The sequence below is a fragment of the Squalius cephalus genome (assembly GCF_949319135.1).
Source record: "Squalius cephalus genome assembly, chromosome: 3".
NCBI classification, from domain to species: Eukaryota; Metazoa; Chordata; class Actinopteri; order Cypriniformes; family Leuciscidae; genus Squalius; species Squalius cephalus.
Window position 1 is genome coordinate 21422593 of NC_137124.1, and position 21756 is coordinate 21444348.

General features: G+C 37.6%; 2 protein-coding genes across 3 annotated transcripts in view; both read right to left on the reverse strand.

Moving 5' to 3' along the window:
* Positions 1–15032, reverse strand: part of igdcc3 (immunoglobulin superfamily, DCC subclass, member 3) — a 70150-nt gene extending 55118 nt beyond the window's left edge. For both annotated transcript variants that reach the window (XR_013820616.1, XM_079866901.1), the window contains exons 1-2: positions 14775–15032; positions 6357–6662 (exon numbers count right to left, since the gene is read on the reverse strand). Coding sequence is in view for 1 of the 2 variants with exons in the window: in XM_079866901.1 (XP_079723027.1) it covers positions 6357–6662; positions 14775–14838 (370 nt within the window). In the remaining variant the exon portion in view is untranslated. The remainder of the gene's footprint in view (positions 1–6356; positions 6663–14774) is intronic.
* A 4096-nt stretch (positions 15033–19128) lies between these two features.
* Positions 19129–21756, reverse strand: part of igdcc4 (immunoglobulin superfamily, DCC subclass, member 4) — an 89944-nt gene continuing 87316 nt past the window's right edge. The window contains exon 20 of the mRNA XM_079866892.1: positions 19129–21117. Within this exon, the coding sequence (XP_079723018.1) occupies positions 20587–21117 (531 nt within the window). The 3' untranslated portion in view covers positions 19129–20586. The remainder of the gene's footprint in view (positions 21118–21756) is intronic.

Consider the following 21756-nt stretch of genomic DNA (forward strand, 5'->3'; position numbering starts at 1 on the left):
AACCAGAAAAGACACAAAAACACAGGGGCGGAAAAAAAAAAAAAAAAAAAAAAAAAAAAAAAAAAGTCCTTTGATCAGTTTGAGGACTAAGGAGCAGATCTATGTCACCTCACTTAGCAGGAGAAAGGGCTCTCCTAACAGCCTGTGCAACACTGGTGGCGTCTAAAAGCATGAAAGAGCGCTGTAATGGGTGGAAAGCCTCTTGTATGCTAAAGCAGCCCGACTGGTGGTTGGCCATTACACATCTCCCTCTTTTTATTATTTTCATTAGATAGATGTGCTTGCTATACAAACAGCCTGCCTGGGGTGTCACAAAGCCCCTTGGCAGCAAACAACCAGGTACATTTATCTCATTTCTACAGTAAACGTCTCATTGAGAGAGGGGAGGTTAATATACTGCAACATTTGAAAAGACTTTTGATAAGAGGTTTCTTAATATACATTGCACAGTCACATTAAATCTCTTACTCTCCATCCTGTTATCACCTTCCTCTCTCCTAGGTGTCTCTAATAATTTGCTATCTTCAACGGGGAAATTAGTTTGTGCCTATAACACACCACGATTATGAGGAGTGTTCCCTTCACCACTGTTCAATCTGCAGCGCAACAGCGAAAGATATCATATTTCAATTGAGCATGCAGTCTGAATTGAATGTGGTGAGATAAAACAGTGTACTGTGAATAAAAAATACCAAGACATGCTGTTCTATAGCATCGTTTTTCACTGCCAGCACTCAATAACAGACATACAGTGGAACAAATGACTCTTATTGGCCATATTTTATGAATCGTACAAAAAAAAAAAAACCCGCACAAGTTGTTGATTTGAACCCATCTGATGAACTTAATGAACTCACTGAATCTGTCAGAGCGCCTCCTGCACTAGGAAGCATTGGCTTTCTTTACTAAGACCTATCACAGCACATTCAGATCATCATAGCAGTGATGTAATGGAAGTAGCAACAGATCTTCTTCTGTATCTTCGGAGTGAAACGAATTATCGAAAAAGAACAAAATGTAGGGCAGGGACTTGGTTCACACCATTGGTTATTAATTGGATGGAAGCAGATCGGCTGAATGTGAGTTTACAGTCATATGCAAGAAAGGGGTGGGGTTTATGCAGACTAAATTGGAGTAGTGGACATACATCACCAGAGAGAAGTCTGTCATTGATCGGAAGATCTAGTTATGATATTTTAATAAAAATGACAAGCATTAAAAAAAAAATGTAACTATGAAACATGCATGGGTGAATTGTTCACCATTAGATATATTTAGAAAATAGAATGAATTTCCACTTAATGCCTACTTCAAAGGAATGATGCAAAACTTAAAATCTTGTTATTTACTCACTCTTATGTTATTTCAAGCCTGTACAGCTTCCTTTCTTTTTTCTGTACATAAAAGGAAATAATTAAATTAGTCTGCATGACATGAGGGTAAGAAAATTACAAATGTGTATTTTTTTGAGTGAATCAGAGGCCAGGTGCATAAACATAGCCACTATGTTACTGTCTTAACAACTAGTCTGACCTAGCAGTTAGTTAGGGGTATAACCAGTCTTACTTTTCTGTTTCACATTAGCACAATCTACCTTTTTATTTCAAAATTTTTTACCTTTTAACTGACTTTTAAAAGTTATGAAGAAGAAAATTAGATGACTAACATGCAAGACTAGTCTAAGCAGTTTATGCAACCGGACAGAGGGTGCACCGTACAGCTATAAAACGCAATCCAACACTATAAAACCAAACACAATGTGATGAAGATGTCCTAAATGTCAGCATGAAACAAAATTTTCCCTACTGTATGTTTATTAGTACCACACACAGACAGAGCAAGACAAAATAAGATAGAGAACAACATAAAACAAAAGGCCAGAATGAAGAAAGACCTAACTTAATGACTTCAAATACAACTATGGATTTTGCCTCATGTCATAATACGAAACCCAAGGCAGTCTGTAAAAAAACAAAACAAAAAAATATGAAATGACTTGAAGATCAAACTCCATCTCCAGCAGCACATGTGTAGGAACTATTAGCGTGTCATTGATTGTAGCTGAAGGCCTAAGGGAAGTCTGCTCACACACATGTACCAATGTAAAATGAGAAGAACGTCATTTCAGCTGTGTGAGAGTTGCCCTGCAGATAGAAGAGTGAGAATCCAGTTGGCCATTAAGCCTGTTCTTCCTTTATCCTGTACACTTCTAAAGATTCATGGATAAAGAGGCCATGCCCTGAGCGCTGGTACCATGATACTCTAGACACTCATCATTCCTTTTGAAACCAAGCAAGCACACACACTCTCTCTCACCTACAACACTTAAATATTTGTCACAGGTCAGACAATAAAAGGAAAATGTAGAAAGACTCAAAGAGTGGGCACATGCTTCATTAAAATGGAGCCCACTGTCAATGCTCAAGCTTTCAGTGCTGGGATCAAAAGGTCCCTGAGAGACCTTCGAATCAGTCGTGATCCTACAGCTCTGATCAATATGAACCAAAACTGGGGCCATCCATTACACACAAGCTGACAACCAGGAAGTGTGCGGCCAGACTATTATTACTGGAGGATATGCTAAGATGTGCAGAGGTTGTGCTTATAGGGGTTTTGAACATGAAAGGAAAGAATAGTTGGACTTGAGTGCTGTCACATAGCATACACTTAGCCAACTCTACAGAACTGCTGTCTCAGGGTCTATGAAAGAATCATATTGTACCATGTTTTTTGTTTTTTTTGACATGACACAATGATATTTTCCATGTACTGAGATGTTTTTGGCCATGTACCATGTAAAATCACGGTGTTCTTTAAAGCACCCTGGAGTTTTTACAATTTTAGTCAGAGACAATCTGTAACAAGAAACTTTAAAGTCAGAACCTATCTATCTTCTAAACGCATGATATGGATCTTATTGTGAACAATTCACCCACTCATGTTTCATAGTTTTGACCTTGTAATTTTTAATGATCTTTCAGTGAAACTACAAACTTCTCTCTGGGACCGTATGGCTGACTTCTCCTACATCTCCTTTATCTCGAGCCCTGTTCCTTTTTTACAATCGACTGCAAGATCACATTCAGATCTGCCTTCATCCAATCAACAACCAACCCAACATTTTTGATAATCCATTTCACTCAGATGTGCTTCACAATACATAAGAAAAACAAATATTGCACATAAATCTTTTAATCGTCCATGTGCTCTATTATTATTATTTTTTTTCAAAATATCCCCATTTCCTTCACAAGTATCACCTTTACTTAAAGTGAAAGTCAACATTGAGCTTCATCCTGAGAGAGGTTATCAGCTGTTATTTTCTTTTTCAGCCGTCATTTCTTTCTAAATGTGCCATTCAGACCTTCCAATTTCATGCAACTGTTTAAATGAATTACAGCACATTATTCCATATTTAAATCCCACTATGTGCTCATTTTGTGTGTACCCAGACCTGGTGGTACAGTATATTGATGCTGCCTATAGCTAATGCATTACATCAATCTTTGTATGAAAATAATAAAGAAAACATTCTGCCACGTAACATTACGCTTTTATCTGAGTGCTTTCATTATGCTTGTCCACCCAGCTTTGCTTGCCAATCATTTAGTCCAACAATAGATCTTCATCTGCTATACTATTAGATTTGCATCCCACTCTATCTCCCAGCTATTGTTCACCCATAATTTATGCAGAAAGCAGACATATTCCTTTCTGGTCCTGATGAGAAATCGAAAAAGGTGCTAAAAAGTAACCATGCGCTGACCTTTACCAATCAGCATCCCAGAGAGTGTGGGTTTAAAGGTTCCCCAGTCCAGCGAGCCGAGATGACTGTTCCCTGTGGCGTGGCAGAGGCGGTGTAACTTCAGAGGCCAGTCACTAACCACTGGCCCACTGGGAGCGGAGCCAGAGTATGTACCACAACACAGCAGTCCACCGTCTACACACAGTGTGTCAGTCTCACTTCACCATGTGTGTGCGCATGCACAAGTCAACGATCTTCACATCACACACACACCTCACTGCAAGGCCAACAAATGGACTGCTGTGTTCAGATATGGCACAGCATGGGCTGCCAGTGTGTGTGTGTGTGTGTGTGTGTGTGTGCGCATATGTGTAACAAGACCGCAGGCGGAGATGTCTTTCTGTGTCAAACAATACGGCCACAGAGCTAAATGTCTGCAGACACTGTTTTGCTTTACGGAGGCAGAATCAATTGCAAACGTATGATGCGGTCAATAAAAAGATGTTAAATTGGGCATGTCATTACTGACCACACTGCATTAAGCACAGAGCTCAATATCTGTACAAACTGTCCATTCAGACCATGTATGCTATGGATTCATGTGTATTCTTTATGTACACAAACTGGCAATAAAGCAGAATCAAGACCAATAAATGGAATGAACACTTTTTAATATGACTCAATTACAAATTTAAATAATATAATATAATGTAATATATTTACCTAAACAATTACTACTTTGTGTTATCATTAAATATACTATAAATTTATATCTACATTAATGTAAATTATTTATGTATATTTATATTTAAATAAATAAATAAAAATAAATATTTTATGATAAAATAAAGTAGTGATGACTCTTTAGTTTAGAGAAACTATTCAAACATTTCCTGCTTCTCTCCAAAGTTAATCTTGTGAGTGTGAGCTAACAGGTTACTGTGAGTCTTGATTGTTTGAAGTTGAAGAGAAAGGACCTGATTTCTAAAAGCATATTCCTTCTGAAGCACCATATAATAACAGCAAGAGACCCTGAATTTCTCACATCATCACTAAAACACTTTCACATTAGCACTGCAGTGCGCTTTCAAATTAACACTCGCCTGACATCCATTTAATGACCAACTCTGCTCTCCCCTCAGCTACTATTTACAACTATGCCATCACAACTACCTCCTGCTAACCGCTAAAGAGAGCATAAAGAACCCTCCATAAGGCCCTTCTGTTTTCTTTCTTCTTATGCCCTTTATATTTACCCAGCATCTAAATGAAAAGATCAAACACATTTTGGACGACATGAGACCGGACAAATCATAATAAGTCATCTTTAGTTGACTTAAAATCCAATCATAAGCACAATACAGTAACAACGCTTCAGCATTGGACGGGAACAAGGCCCGATTCATACGGGGCCACGGTGGGTATGGGCGACTAGAAAAGCAAATTTAGCCTTGGTGCCTGTGACCAGCAAGAGGGCGAACAACAGCACTCCAGATTATTGTGACACCGACAAAAGCAGAAGGAAAGGAGCACAGCATGGCCGGGTTTAATAGTTAAGTTCAATACAAGAGCCAGAGATTTAATAATATAAATCACAACACAAGCACGACTGGGAGCGCCACAGCAGCGCACAAAAGGCAGACTGGATCCTACAAGCCAATTTATCTTCAGAAATAGAAGGAGCCCATTGTCCATATATCAAATGGCCTGTCCCAGCCCCCTGCGTCCCTCATGTTCAGTTCATCCAAAGTTAATGTAGCCTGAGTCTACACCACGCCGTGCTCTAACACTGTGTGCACTGTGAAAGACTCTGCAAATGAGCTGGCAGTGGCTTCTATCAAACTCACTTTAGCTTCTCGGGACAATCTAACAGCACCAATATCTCCTGGCAGTGGTGTATCTACAGTAGACATTTTTCACAGGGGTGGTCCATTTGGGGTGGAGACACTTTCAAGAGTGACATGAAAAATAACCTGCCTTCCCTGATGATGATGATAAAACAATAATACTGTAACTTATAATGTGATTTTCTTACACCCAACAAATATAATATAATATAATATAATATAATAAAATGGCAAGTAGGAAGGGGCGAGTGCAGACCGGTCTCGAGTCTCACGGAGGAGCTCTAAAAGGATAAAAGGAGGAGTGACTACAGTGCAAGATGAGAGAGGACCAGGCCTGGACTTTATGCTGTATTTTATTATGTTTATATGCGGCAGTCGTCTGTGAGTGGCTGCCGCTTTACGGTTTTGTTGTTTGTTTATTTTATGATTAAACCTCCTTCTTGCATGAGCCTTGAACACGTTACTATAATATAATATAATATTCTAAATTAAAATACATATTTTCATTGTCATTATCATCTTCATCATCATGGACGGCAAGCTAAGCAGAAACAGATGAGACGATATTAAGAGTATTATATTAATATAATTTTAACTAACAATTGTTATCAATTTTACCATTGCATTAAAAAGTTTTTTTTCTTTTTACCTTTTCAAGCATTTGCTATTAAAAAATCCTTGAAAAAACGAACAGGTGGAATTAGCAGAGTGTGAACTGAACAAGGTCTTATCTCTCAATTACAACACACTGAAATGCTACTTACTAGCAGCCTGGACTCTGGCTTTGCGGCTCAAGACAAGCCCAAAAAAATTTTGGGCTATGCACTCATAGTCTCCCTCATCAGACGAGCCATCAGACTTGGTCTTCTGGAAGTGGCCAATCAGAAGCGAGCCATTAGCAAACATGACGTAGTTTTGGTCTTCCACAATCAGCGCTCCGCTGCGTCTCCACTGTGTGGTGATGGGTGGGATCCCCTCCACCTGACAGTGCAGCATCAGAGGTTGTTCCTGAACAGCGATGATGTCACTGGGCTCCAGGGTGAATGACAGCTCGGCCCCAGATGTCATACCTAGTAGGCACAAACATACACAGATTAAAAACTGAACTATAGGCAATACAAATGAAAGGCTTTATTCAGAAGGCTTTGCTCAGAGTATTACAATTTAAATCAATGGAATCAAATGCTTAAGGTGACACTTATGGGCTATATAATTAATTAATATCGACTAAATGGACAAAAAATTCTCTATAATAATTTAACATACAATACCGTTAAAATGTTTGGGGTCGGTATGATTTTTTTTACATTTTTGAAAGAACCACTTGTTCCAAATGCTCACTAAAGCTCCATTTATTTGATCTAAAACTGTCAAATATTATTACAAATTAAAATAACTGTTTTCTATTTGAATATATTTTAAAATGTAATTTATTCTTTTGATTGCAAAGCTGGATTTCCTTTATTCAGGATTCTTTGATGAATAGGAATTTCAAAACAGCAGCATTTCATTGAAATAGATTTTTTTTTTTGTAACAAAGTAAAAGTCTTTACTGTCATTTTGATTCATTTCATGCATCCTTGCTGAATAAAAGTATTAATTTATTTTAAGATTTTTTTTTACTGAGCCGCAAACACATGAGTGGTAGTGTGTGTAACACTTGCATTATCCATTATGAAAGCTGCTATTTAGGAATAGATAGAGGAGGGAGGAACATTTCCGTTAATCACTCAAATTTGGCATGATTATCTGCTGATGTCAATTTAAAAATGGCCAAGTAAAAGTCAATTAATCTGCCTGGCAGATATATATCAGTGTAGAGATTGGGAATAAATGGCTCAGTGCCATGAATGTGCAGTGAATTTGATTGATAGTCATAGATCAGTAGTGAGCCTATCCCAGCAGCTCATGCTACAGGCAGAGAAGAAAACTCTGGAAAAATGGTCAGTCCATCACAGCATAACATTTGTATTTAGTGTAAATATAAGAGAAAGAAAGTGAGACCTGGGACTTATTATTTATACACCAACGGCTAAATAAACACCACCACTTTTCTTTTTCTTTTCTTCTTTTGATCTTTAGAAGCAAATTAATTATTTCTGGGTTCAACTACACTCAGACCCTGCTTGGCTCCTCATCACACTGTATGTTCTGTTTTGGGTGCTGATGAGATGGTTCGCCCCTAACATGCTGGTAAATTAGCTTACACTACCGACCTTAGCAACTAAGAAGAACCATGAAAGTATAATAGTCTACCTGAACTTGACAGACAAAGTTCACCAGCAAAGTTTTTCTAGCTCATCAGCTAGACCAGCACCAAATCAGCAGTAAGCAACATACAGTAAGATGGTAAGAAACCACAACAGATGAGATATAGGACATATTGGAGAGAAATAGAAAAGGAGATTTAAAAACTTTCCTGTTGTTATCTAACATCTTTAGATGAAGTTTGCATCTACACTTAAAAAAAACCAAAAAAAAAACATACCACACTAAAGGCCCATTCACACCAAGAGTGATAACTATAATGATAACTGTATTAGCGTCAACCAGCGCACAATTACATTCCATTTATTTTAAACATGCACAGCCGCTTTAAATGCTCAAGTTCTTTTCTGATTGGCTGTCAATATTTTTATCAGCTGGAAAAAAACGTTCTCAAAATGATTACAATTTCCATAGTTCCTTATTGTTAGTTGTGGTGTGCTGTAGACACTGCTAAACTATTTTTAAACATATCTTTATCGTTATCATCCTTGGATGTGAAAGTGAAAGTCTCTTTAAATGTTCCCTTTTAATAATAATGTCCTCCAGCAGATCAGTGACACCCACAACAAATGACGGACGAAGAATAAATAGCAGTCTGCCCTGACTTAGCGTGATAAAAAGGAGAGCTTAGCGGACTCTCTTGTGCTCAGAACTGGAGGTATCGGGTTTCAGTCACTGATGGGCTAAGCAGTAGCAGCCTCTGCCTGCGGCTCAGGAATCCATCTGAAGGGGGGGACAGCTAGACACCAAACTCTGGCATCATCGCTCAAATTCCAACCCCAAAATATACCCCTATAGGTGCAGTCATGGAATGCACTGACTCGCTCGTCCCTGCAGATCACATGACAAATAAATGAAGAGGGAAAGACAGAAAAACAGCCTCTCATTATGTTACTAAAGTGGGCTAAGAGGCTTGAGTTATCTCTCCAGGTCTTACTTATCTCACTGCTGTTCCTCTTCAAATCACTCTTTTTGCTCCTGCTCCATTTGTGAAACAAGAATCATGCTCTTCAATCAGTTGCCAGGTTTTATTAATGGACACAGTTTTCTTCTCTGACTTCTAACAAGGTTTTATTGCAGCTCCAGCAGAGCGTCATTCTCAGGGTAACACACATGTCCCGAGAGCAACTGAAAACTTCTCACTAGGGTCTTTGCTATATAAGTGTTGTACAGCATAATGTTTAGATCTTTTTGAGTTTTGATGTTGATTTCACTCATGCATAACTTACAACTTGAATTCCCCAAACTACAATAATTCAAGTGATGATATATTAGTATATAAATACTGCAGTGTGATCCGATGCTATGCTTGATTTGGCACTTCTGCTTCAAACCTTTTTAAACTCTTGAAGCATATACTTTTAGATGGTAACCTCACACTTGGTACACAGACACTTCAAAATAGTGCAAATGCTAAAAAAGTTTGAGGTCAGTAAGATTTTAAGAAATAATGACTTTTATTCAGCAAGAATGCATTGAATTGATCAACAGTGACAGCAAAGACTTAGGCCTATACTGTACATTGTTACAAAAAAATTTCTTTTTCAAATAATTTATGCTCTTCTGAACTTTCTATTTATCAAAGAATCCTGGAAAAATGTAACCGTTTCCACAAAAATATTAAGCAGCACAACTGTTTTCACCATTGATAATAATAAGAAATGTTTCTTGAGCAGCAAATCAGCATATTATGATTTCTGAAGGATCATGTGACACTGAAAACTGGAGTAATGATGCTGAAAATTCAAAGATTAAAATATATCAAAATAGAAATTGTAATAATATTTCATAATATTTTTGTTTTGACTATTTTTGATCAAATAAATGTAGCCTTGGTGAACTATGCAAGAGACTTGCAACAGACCTGTATTTACACACCTTTTTAATTATTATTCTTCATTTTAGATTGTTACATAACACACAATTAATTTGCTTTCACCAAACAATTAAATGACTTTAACTACTTTCTCTATTTAGCATGGACCATGTTCATTGCTGCCTGCAGCTATATTTTTCTTTTTTCTTTTTTTTCACTAAATATTCATGCTTCTGTTAAGCACCCGTGTGTGAGATAGAGAAGCATAAGTGAGACAGAGAAAGAGAGGCCACATGAGGTCTTTAAAGAAGGCTCCTTGAACTCAGATGAGACATCAATCAGAAGAGAAAAAGTAACAGCAAATGAGGAAAAAATGAAGAAGTGAAGAGATAAAATGAGTAAAGGATGAGAAACAATATTAATTTAAAAGAAAGATAGAAACGCAAGAACAAGTATACAGCAGCAGTCACACCGACACGACATAGGCTGATTGCAGCGACTCCTCTTTTGAGAAGTGTTTAGGGTTTAAGCACGGCTAAAGCACCCTGGAGTTCAGGATTAGCCCTGTGTGAATCCTGCAGCCTGCCAGGCAGACTCACACAGAGTGCCTTTGAGTGATGCTCACACATGGGTTTACCACTGACACTACAACCACAACATGCCACACCACATCAGACTCAATCACTGGTCTCTCCACCCTGCAGAAGCCTATCAGCTAGAAGGAAGAAAGAAATCCAAAGAAGAGACATTTTAAAAGGATAGTTCACGGCAAGATGACCGGATTTTCATCTACGCACCCTCATATTGCCTGAAACGCTTCTAAGCTGAACTTATGCTGAATGTCCAACATATGAAGTACCTGCATCTGTCAGATTCCAAAATTAACAACTAACTGGCATAAAATACCAAGAGAGTATATAGACCTGTGCACTACTGTATATTCTAAGTCTTCTAAAGTCATGTGATAGCTTTATGCGAAGGACAGACCATTTATTAAATTCCTGATTTCCACCTGTTCAAACAGAACCTGCATATAAACTAGTGCAACACATTCAAAGGAGCTTGCTTGAATTACCAATGTCCCAGTGGTGTGCGGTGGCGTTTCAAAATGAGGCTGCAAAGTCCTCTCAGTTTTTTTTAATATTATATCAGATGTAAATGTATGTCCGTTACATTTATTTTTCCTGGTTAAATAAACATTAGGCCTACATAAAAAAAAGAGAGACCAAATGCAAATCTATTTTGTATTTTTACACTATGTAATGTTCTATTTATTAAAACCAAGTATAAATTTGATCAAATTAGTGTTTTTACACATTTTTACATTTATTCCAAAATAATAACTTAAGGCAGTAACAATATATATTATTTGTGAACTCATGTTCAGCTTTCTTTTTAATAGTCAACTTATTTTCAGCAGTCATCAAGCTTGTACACACTGGCCACAGACATGATACCTTTAATTTCCCCAAGCTAATTTGCTTATAAAACCCCCACAGTCATCATGTTTTCAGGCCAATCCTTGTTTTCATTCAGGCTGATTAGAGAACACGCAGGAAAATAAAAGGTGGGATTATAACCGATCATACCCAATCATACCGCAATGGAGGCATTGCCTCCTCTCACATGACTTTCAGATTCATTGTCAATTACCCCCCACTAAACTCACCACGCGCTTTAGGGGGATCTGTTAAAAGTCAATGGGCTCAGGGGAGGTAAGAGAGATGTGGACTCCAGCTGTCTCTTCACCTGCGGGTGTCGCTGTTGGACAGTGTTACTTTCTAGAAACGAGTGACTTTTACACTTTGTAATGTCAAATGTTGTTAAAATTTTGTAATATTTTCGTTGTTTTATTTTTTCCAATATTGTAATATTTTGATTATTATTGATTAAACCAATATTCAAACAACATTAGAGCGAGTAGATGATGGCATATTATCCTTTTTAGGAGAACTATGCCTATAGTTCATGTAGATTATGTTGTTTCACTTTCAAACATAAATCCTTACCACATTAGAGGATGGTTTAAAATTATGACCATTTTAGAAAAGCCTTAAATGATAAATAGTATTTTTTTACCCCTGAATTAAGACATAGTTATAAACCAAGGCCAGGCAGAGCACTGAACTAGTCTTATTCATGTGAAAAAGGACACAATTAAGCCATATATTTTTCAGCATCAATACTCCTCCTGCACAGTGCGACATGGATATATCATCAGCTGCAAAGAAAAATGTTACCTGCACTATATCAGGTAAATGTGATTATAACTAAATGCCAATTCTTTAGCCCTCTCTGACCTTGAGTCGGTGAAATATCACACCAATAACGCAGTGAATTAAAGCGTGCACAGACCATGATCAGCCCAGTTTCATTAGCAAAGGATAATTCCGCTCTATAAAGACATTCGCCTCTCACTCTAAATATCATTGGTTTAGGATGACCTATACTGTAGCTGTGAAGGAAACAATGTCCAGGGGCCCGGTGCCACCTCCTTATCAGCAGCCTCCATCATCTCTTTAGAGCCTTCTGCTATAAACAGGGCATCTGTATAGCCTCACCTGCTCAATTCAAATACCAAACCCTTTTCCTCTCCTCATTTCGGCATCTCTTCCCAGGGTTTTGGTGTGACAGCCTTTTTGCACACTGTAGGTTTTGTTTTGACTTCCTGTGACAAAGCACTGAAACATGCTGTCAGAGTGATGGGATGGCTGCTTTCAGCCCCTTTCTTTTGTCGAGATTTACAGAAAGAACTCTTAGATTGAGGCCACAGAGGGGGGGAAGAAAAAGTAATTCTTTGTAGGGTGACCTTAAAATTTATCATCATCATCATCATCGCTCTGCAACTGGAGCAGGTTGTTTTTACAGTCACAGCTTTAACACTGGACCAACTACTTGATATGTGAGGAATTTTTCAATTAAAGTTCTTATTGCACAATCAGAGCTCAATGAGAGTATTAAATCCTTCAGTGAGGGATGTTTATTTCCATACGTTCTTTTTTTTTTGATGAATACACACAAGTATATATCACAAGGAAAAAATATATTAAGCATATATTATCTGTTTGAACTTCATTTAGCCTGAGCTGCAATGTTGTTGCCTTCACCTTCCCATGAGACCGGGGCCATCATAAGAGTACTTCTCTTCCTCTCTCTGAGAAAGCACTTTCATTTGTGGACTGTATCTCACACAACCTGTTCACAGTTATTTTAACATCCTGATCGTATTTGCGTTGTTAGTATTTGCAGAGCGTTTCTGTATTTGGTTGTGTTGAGTATTTGCACTAAGTGTTGTCAAACTGATGAAGTTGTTTTCTTAATTTTTTTTTTTTTCTATTTTCATGTGTTTTTTTCAGTTGCAGTGAGTTGAGGTCTCTCGGTCACCGTACCTATCCAACTTAAAAGAACAAAAATTATCTATCTATCTATATATATATATATATATATATATATATATATATATATATATATATATATATATATATATATATATATATATATATATATATATTATTTCACCACCCCCTGGGGAGATAACAAAAGACATTCAGTAATTTAACAACCCAATCCATGCTATTCCAACTCAATCTTTCCTCCTCTCTCAAAGTGCTTTGCTGATTGACAGCTCTGCGATGACACCCTGCGATAAAGACCTGAAGGAAGACTCCAGCATACGCCAATACTTTAAAACATGACCTCAGCATGTTTGTGGTTTGCTTGATGATCGAACTAGTTGGTAGATAAATTAGCTTTGTGAATGCCAAGCAAGATCCTGACTCCCTAGATGTCATGCTCCATAAGCACATCCTGCACACTGCCGTCCAGCCCAGGAAAACAGGCCACACGTTCACATACACAAACTGACAATTACAGGGGAACAAAGGAGCCATGCATGGAAATTTAAAGAAGAAGGGAAAGACAGCCCCGACACACAATCTTCAAGACAACAACAACCTTCAGTTCTTCTCTCACTTTTCCATTACAATGGAAACACAATAAAAGGAAACAATCAATCTGAGCTCCTGGTGGCTGCTGTCTATGACAGACAACAGATTAAAGCTGCTCACCTGTGGGCTGAGAAGGGAAAGCTACTGTATTTTAGGAAATATTCCTGTACTTCAGATATCAATTTTCTGCATCTTCCCTTTTAAGTTATCACTTAAAGCCTACTAAAAAACTACTAAACATGAACAATACATGCTGGAAACCTGAAGTGTTAACAGATCTACATGCCTAGAGTGCTGAAGATGTCTGAAAAAAAAAAAAAAAAGCTATTCAAAGCTACAGTTGATCATAAATCAAATATGAAACTGCACACCCTTCAGCTTCTGCTATTATCTCTATCACACTCATTCATTGACTGTACAATGTCTGTTAATGTTTATTAATGTCTTGCAGAAAGTTCATTTATTTATTATTTTATTACTAATATTAGGTCTATTTTAACATTATTAACACTTTATTTTATTCACTTTGTCTGTGTGAATATTTATGCTTAGTCAATATTGCACGCAAAACAAGTAATTTAAACAGGAAGAAATTGCTGTTCTGATAAATAAAAACACGCACAGAGATATGGGCTAGCCTACTATTAAATAAGTGCACACTTAGGCTATCACTTCTCAAAGATCAAGGACAATGTCATGTCTTGACTGCACATATTGATTAATTAATAGCAGAAAAAACGCTTCTGATGAGTATGGGAATATAACTCACATATATAAACTAAAACTCAAGGTTTCATAATGCTCTGACACATTGCTCAAGAAGAAATATGATTAGATTTTCATTCCAAATGCAACACACATGACAAACTTTACATCATAAAATTTTTCCAATGTCTGAAAACAATGCGAAACCCTAATAAATCGTGCAAGTAAGCAAGCGCGTGGAACTCTCCATTCACAAAATCACGTATAGCCTAGGCTATATTGTCGGCAAACACACCCACCCAGTCGCAACTACAGCAGTAAACACACACGTTACAACCGCTTCAGAAACATATGAAGCCGACTGCAATGTGATCAAGTTCACAGTCAATCTAGCTGACCAAGTGACCCAATACCGAGAGGTTCCCGGAGAGTAATCACACACTTACCGACAAAAGCGAACAGGAGTATTCCGAGTGAGCAAGGAGCCTGACGGCACCGTCCGGAAGCCATTTAATCACATTGAAAATAAGACGAGATGCAAAAAAAAAAAAAAAAAAAAAAAAAAAAAGGCAGAAAGAAGGTGAGGCAAGAGCGAAGACAAGGGTGGGAAAGCAGTAACCAGCTCCTCTAGATCCAAACTACAGCCGGTGGCTCCAACATACTTGCGCCATTTTACACATCTTTCTAGGAATGTGTCAGCAGCATCTCACGCTCTCTCCTCCTCGCGACCAGAGCACGCACGCACGCACGCAAGCGCTCTCGCTCTCTCTCTCTCTCTCTCGCTCTCTCTCTCTCTCTCTCTCTCTCTCGAACAAAACAAAAGACACTATCTCCAGAGAGCTAGACGAAGGTAGGTCTACCTACCGTCGGGTTATGTGCAGGACATAAAAAAATATCTTATATAAAATATATTTTATAATAAAGAGATCATAGCTGAACAAAGACTTTCAGGCACGAACTAATATAGACAGAAAAAAAGAAATACAGATGGTATGAGGTAGTTAATCCTAGGCTGAGGATGATGGTAATAATGATAATAATAACAATAATAATAATAATAATAATAATAATAATAATAATTTAAGTTATACATTTTTATTACATTATTGGACATTTTTGAAAGAATAATCATCATCGTCATAATCGTTTAGCCTAGTGAATCCGTTATCGTAAAGAAAGATAAAGAAAATATTATTTGAAATGTTGTTATAAATAATATTTTGCTTTATTTAAAACTTGAAATTTCAGGCATAGGGCAACAGCGACGAAAGAGTGCCATCTATTGGCTGTTCAACATACAATGAACATGGTTGCTTGATCTAAACCAGTTGGGCCTTGCCCAATCCTTTCTTATAGGCCTACCGCCCCAGGCCCACCAGTAGGCTATTACTCAAACACCACTACATAGACACTAAACCAGAAATGTGTTGGTTTGTCTCATATTATAGGTAGCTTTATTATTTTGTGTCATTGTTAATATTATTAAAGTCATTTTAAGCACAAAACAATTGATAGGGCCTAGCTGCACATGGCTGGAAAAAAGACTTGCCAAGTGCTAAGAGTCTCATCCACACAAATTTACCAAACTTGCACATGTCTGTGGTTTCTGAATGATTGTAGGCCAAATGGGTTACAGATCTCACAAAAAAAATAGCATTTTTAGATAAATTGGTTTCACTTTATTTTGATGGTCCCTTTAACACATTTTGTTTTCTAGTGTTAGTAGAGTATTAGTAGACTGGTAGGGTTAAAATAAGTGGACATGTAGTTGCAAAATTACTTATAGTCAGTATAATGTCTGTTGGGGGACCATCACAATAAAGAGTTAGCAGATATTAAGCAGACTGTCTACTAATACTCTAGTGAGAGTTAGTGGAAGTTGTAAAGTTAGCCTACGTCTATAACAGACTGTTTAAAAGGGACCATCAAAATAAAGTGTCACCGATACATTTCCTGGTAAAATGTGTATTTGGAAATAAGCCACTGCAATGACTTTAGAAGTAAATATATTTTAAAGGATCCCTGTGAAGATGTGTAATTCATAGCCTAACTGAAAATATATGTGGTATGTCTTACTGCTTTGAAAAAAATTAAAAAACACTGAGACAAATTATTTTTAGTATTAAGATGTTTATTTACATATCACAAGTTTGCAGAGACTTAGATGCTGCAAACCTCACGAACAGAGACAGTGACAGAGGATGAACATAAACATTATAATATCATATTGTCCTCCACTGCATCCATCTATCTGGCACCAAACTTCATCCTTCACAGCTCATGTATATGATATAATTGAGTATTCATTTGATAATTCAATTATTCATAGGGAACATTTGTTCCAGTTAAAAGATTAGATCCAATCTAGTGAGTAAATTGAAGTTTTATATATATATATATATATATATATATATATATATATATATATATATATATATATATATATATATATATATATATATATATATATATATATAGACTATGAAAGTCTGATGTCACAGCAAAGGAAACAAGATCTACAGATCACAGGGCTTGTAGAGTATAACATTTCTATGTGAGTTAAACAGTATTACCCATATCCCCAGAAACAGAAGCCAAATGGTCAATGAGCGCTTCTTAAATCTCTTCAAACTGTGCCTTAAACCCTTTACAATCTCTAGATTTGATTTTACAAAGAAGGCCATGAGAACATACAAACAGACAGCAGACATACACATGCTGTAATCTCACTGGGATAGTGTAGTTTTGTGTGTGCTGAGACTGATGTTTTGTCTCTCACATTTACCGACAGACGTCAGAGACCATACTGCTGCTGGTGTTACACAAATGTGTCCACAGTGTGCTGACAATCTCAGAAAAGCACAGGTCTGCTGGTTGGGGAGAAACTACAAAAAAAAAATATGGATGAATTCTCACATCACCAGAATAAAAAGGTCACCACAAAGCACCAAAGAGAAAACAGCCATTAGAATACACGATTTCTTTAGAAAAATGTCTGTCCATCAGTGTTAATATTTGTTGTTGCTTTCCCCCTGTCATTAAAGCCTTTATTTTACAGGATGACAGGTGAGTTTTCATACTTCAATGCACATTTGCCTTCCATCAGAGTAAGACGTTGCATTCCCCTGGAGTTTTAATGCAAAGACAGGGCACCTGAGCAATAAGCACTGATTATACGCACTGTAAAAATGGCCCACATGCAACCTTGTGTCTGTTTTGAGAGGTATGGCTTGACAGGGGAACCCTCTGGTTGTCTGATTTCTCATTTCAAGCATTTTGCTATCCATCGCTCTGCAAAATCCCAGACTTTTCCAGAAAAACACAAATGACAACCATTCCTTTGCTTAATATAGTGGAGCAGAAACTAGCCTGAAGCTTCAAAATTAAGTAAAATGAGACAATCAACTCCAGATTAAGAAAACACTGCTGCCAAATACGTGATCCAAACATCCGAATCCTTTACACATGTAACTATGTGTGCGTGTAGAAGGTATATCCGTGATTAAATGAACAAGCAGCAAATGAGGTATCTGAATTATAACTTATCCTGAAGGGCTGCTGAAAAATAACATGCATATCTGAGAGTGACAAGACATCTGCTGACCCTGGCAAAACCACGATTTCCTTATTTTTAGACAAAACAAGAGATCAATTCATTTCCCCCACACATTCCTAATGCTGTTGGTGGGATGTGCTAACACTATAATCTGATGTATAAGACTCAGGAGCAAAGGTAAGACTGTCAGTTTGACAACACTAACATATCAGGAAAAAAAAAAAAAAAAAAAAAAAGCACAAGAATGATTTGTGTGGCAATGTAACCGTTTGTGAAAATCGAAATTACCATTGTTTGCAGCTTAAAGGGATAATTCACCCAAAAATTCCAATTCTTCTACCATTTAGCACACAAAAGAAGATTTTTTGAACAATGAATGGGAATTTTTGTCCATACAAAGAAAATCAAGTGGGTCCAATGTTGTTTTGGAAACATTCTTCAGAATATCTTCTTTTTGAAGAAAGAAGCAAGCCATACAGGTTTGGAACGACATGAGGGTGAGTAAATGACAGAATTGTCATTTTTGGGTGAACTATTCTTTTAGCACAGAACTCACTGACAGGAATCATATTTAACAATTACATTATAATCTCAGTAAAATCATCGACTAAAGCTACAGATCAAGCTGTTGTTGACTGGCCACTGTACATCTAGAATTGAGACAACTGACGGTATGTGAGATGCTTACTGTATGTTGTTAAAAAAGCAGCCAGAGTAATTCAGACATTCATCATCTTCATTTCCTACATGATCAGCCCTGAGTTTGGCCTGCTGTACATACAAAAACTGGAATGTTTAAAAGACCCTCTTAAAAAGAACCTAGTCTTGATCTAGCACCAAAGCACTATTCAGTGAAATTATTGAATTAGGAGTAAAATCAAATGACAGAGACTGACTAGACCGAGACCAGTCCTGTCAATGACCCGAAGAAAGCAAGAGTTTGATGTTTCTCTTCCAATATAACAGCTTTAACATAAAATAAACTTTAAATAAGCATTAAAATGCATAAAAGGGAAGCGCAATAGATACAGATCCTGCTCTCAGCAGCAATGCATGAGTTTGCATGGAGGACAAAGTTTATTTACAGTTCCAGATGAACCCTAAATGGTGACAGATGCGTGGCCAAAAGACAAAGAATAAGGTACGGGACAAGACCAGCCTGCGAGATGGAGGCTATTTCCTAGTTTGGCTGAAAATGTTCTTCTCAGACTCCCTGTGTAGAAGTTCCTGAGAAAAAGAGATGACTGGCATGTCAACAGGTAGATCTTATGGACACAAACCTTAAGGTCTTGAGTTAAACCACGTGTTTAGCTTCCCATTGTTTTTATATCCCTTACTTGAAGGGTAGACTGCAAAATTGTTGTGATGATCAAGTTATTTTTCTCCCATATCACAGGTCTACACAAGCGAATGACCACATGCTTGCACACAGGCTAATAACCATAGACAAAAGTTTCAGTAACCGTTACACAAGAACACAGACACAGAGTGAGAAGGGCTGTAGATTCTGCTATTATTCAAAGGCTATGAATCAGACGGTTTAAAAACCGCACATAAGAAGTCGCCTTCTTAATTACACTCATAAAATCACACCGAAAAATAATACAATCCTGTAAAGAAATGAGGTAGTGCTGTTGACTGAGAAAAACTTGGAGCATGAATGAGTGTGAGTCTTTACAAGTACACTCAAGAGTTGAAATGATACAAAATGTACATGAGTGTTCTTTTTGTATTGTTTTCCTTCATTTTTGTCATGTTTTTCTACATGTTTTTAATACAGCAATCATGTATATACAAATGCACCTTGAATTTGAGACTCCTGAGACGCTACGCTCCAGTCAAGGAATGTGGGTTTTTATTTGTATTGTATTCAGGTTTGTGTTTGCATGCATTTATGTGAAGATGTACCTTTGATCTGACCAAGTTAAAGGGACAGTTTACCCAAAAATGAAAATTCCAGACCTGTATGACATTCTTCTCTCTGCAGAAAACAAAACAAGATATTTTAAAGACGTTTTTGTCCATGCACAGGTTCGGAACGACATGAGGGTGAGTAAATGATGAAACTTTCATTGATGGGTGCACAATCCCTTTCAACTCGAATAGACGGTTACGCAATATCCACGTAGAACTGAAGAAGGTGCTATTTTTCTGTAATAACCATTTCGAAAGCACAGATCTATGTGTTTGCGTGTGGCAACCCTGAGACAGCAGGAGGTGGTACTTTGTGGCAGGGTAATCTTCTCTGACAAAATGGGTCTCCACCCACTGGCACTGATCTCGGATCGATCCGTGACATCTGTCCCGTGAATGAGTTCTGTTTCCATATGCAGGGCTGATTTCAGGATCCTTCGACTTCACCTCAGAGTAAGAACACTCTGACCTCACGTGTGCATGTAAACATATAAACCAATTCAGCACATTCCATACATGCACACAAAGAGGAATTAAAGTGTGCCACTGATATGCCATAAAATGCATATCCATGGATACTAGTGCTAAAAAAATATTCTATATGTACATACATATAAAATAATGGAACCAAAAGGTTGCAATAAAACAGCCGAGAGAGGAGGCAAGCGTGGCTATGAGAAAATATCAATTTCTCCAGCAGGAAGGTGCCACTCGTTGGTCTCCACTGTTGTCCTTCTCTGTCCCAGAACTTTAGGAACACCATTTATTACACTTCTCTTCCTTCCAGCTTAGGGGTACACATAGTTATGCGCCCCTGAGGTAGAGTGGACAAGGCCAGAACTGGCGAAGGATGAGGGGGAAGTGGGGAGACCTGGTGAGGACAGAACCTTTCCTGTGGGGCACAGTCTGTGGGTCCCGTTCTCCAGGGTCTCTGCCTTTGACCGAAGGGGTTTGGACGAGTGGAAGCCATTAGTAAGCCCCACTCCTTGGTTTTTGGCACTACCCACAGTTGGCTGGCTAAGCTCACTCTCAAATGGTCCATTGTGATTGGACAGTACTTCAGAGATGTGAGTGCTGGGGGTTGGAGATGGAGATTGGGTCTCAATGTTGTCCTCGCTGTAAGCACAAGGTGGATGAGGGGTTGATGGAGTTGCCTTGTCTCCAGGAGAAGGGTGCTGGGAAGATGGAGACTCGAGACAGAGCTCCATGTCGCTTTGTGGACCCTGGTCAACTGTTGTGTTAGACAGCTGTGAATGCACAATGACTTCAGCCTCCACCTGGTTCTTGCTGAGGGAATACAGCCTCTCCACATGCCCGCTCTGCAAATACAGCAACAATGCTAAAAACAGTTGTGCTGCTTAATATTTTTGTGAAAACCGTTATACATTTTTTTTTAGGATTCTTTGATGAATAGAAAGTTCAAAAGAACAGAATTTATTTAAAATAGAAATCTTAAAAATGTCACTTTTGATCAATTTAATGCATCCTTGCTGAATTAAAGTATTAATTTCATTAAAAAAAATCTTACTGACCACAAACATTTGAACAGTAGTGTATCTACAATTGTTTGTATAAAACTTTGTGAGCTATTTTTAAATGGTCTATTTATCTTATACATTTTTATTTATTAATTTCCATAGTTTTTCCCAGTTTCTTACACCATGAATGTGATGGATTTGAGACACCATGACAATTTGAATGTTTTCTGCACAGAATAATTTTTTTCTTCAATAATTAATTGCACTAAATCAATGTTAAATTGACAGGGCTAAAATAAACATTGAATTAAGGGGTGGAAATTGCACATTGTGGGTATGCAAAGTGGAACATCACAAACTGAAATGTTAATGAGTTTGTACACTACACTACTAAGACAGCGCTATTTCACGACAAAAACAGATTTTTAGAAATGTCAACAGGGAAATAAAACAATAATATGAGGAGGAAAGCTGGACAAA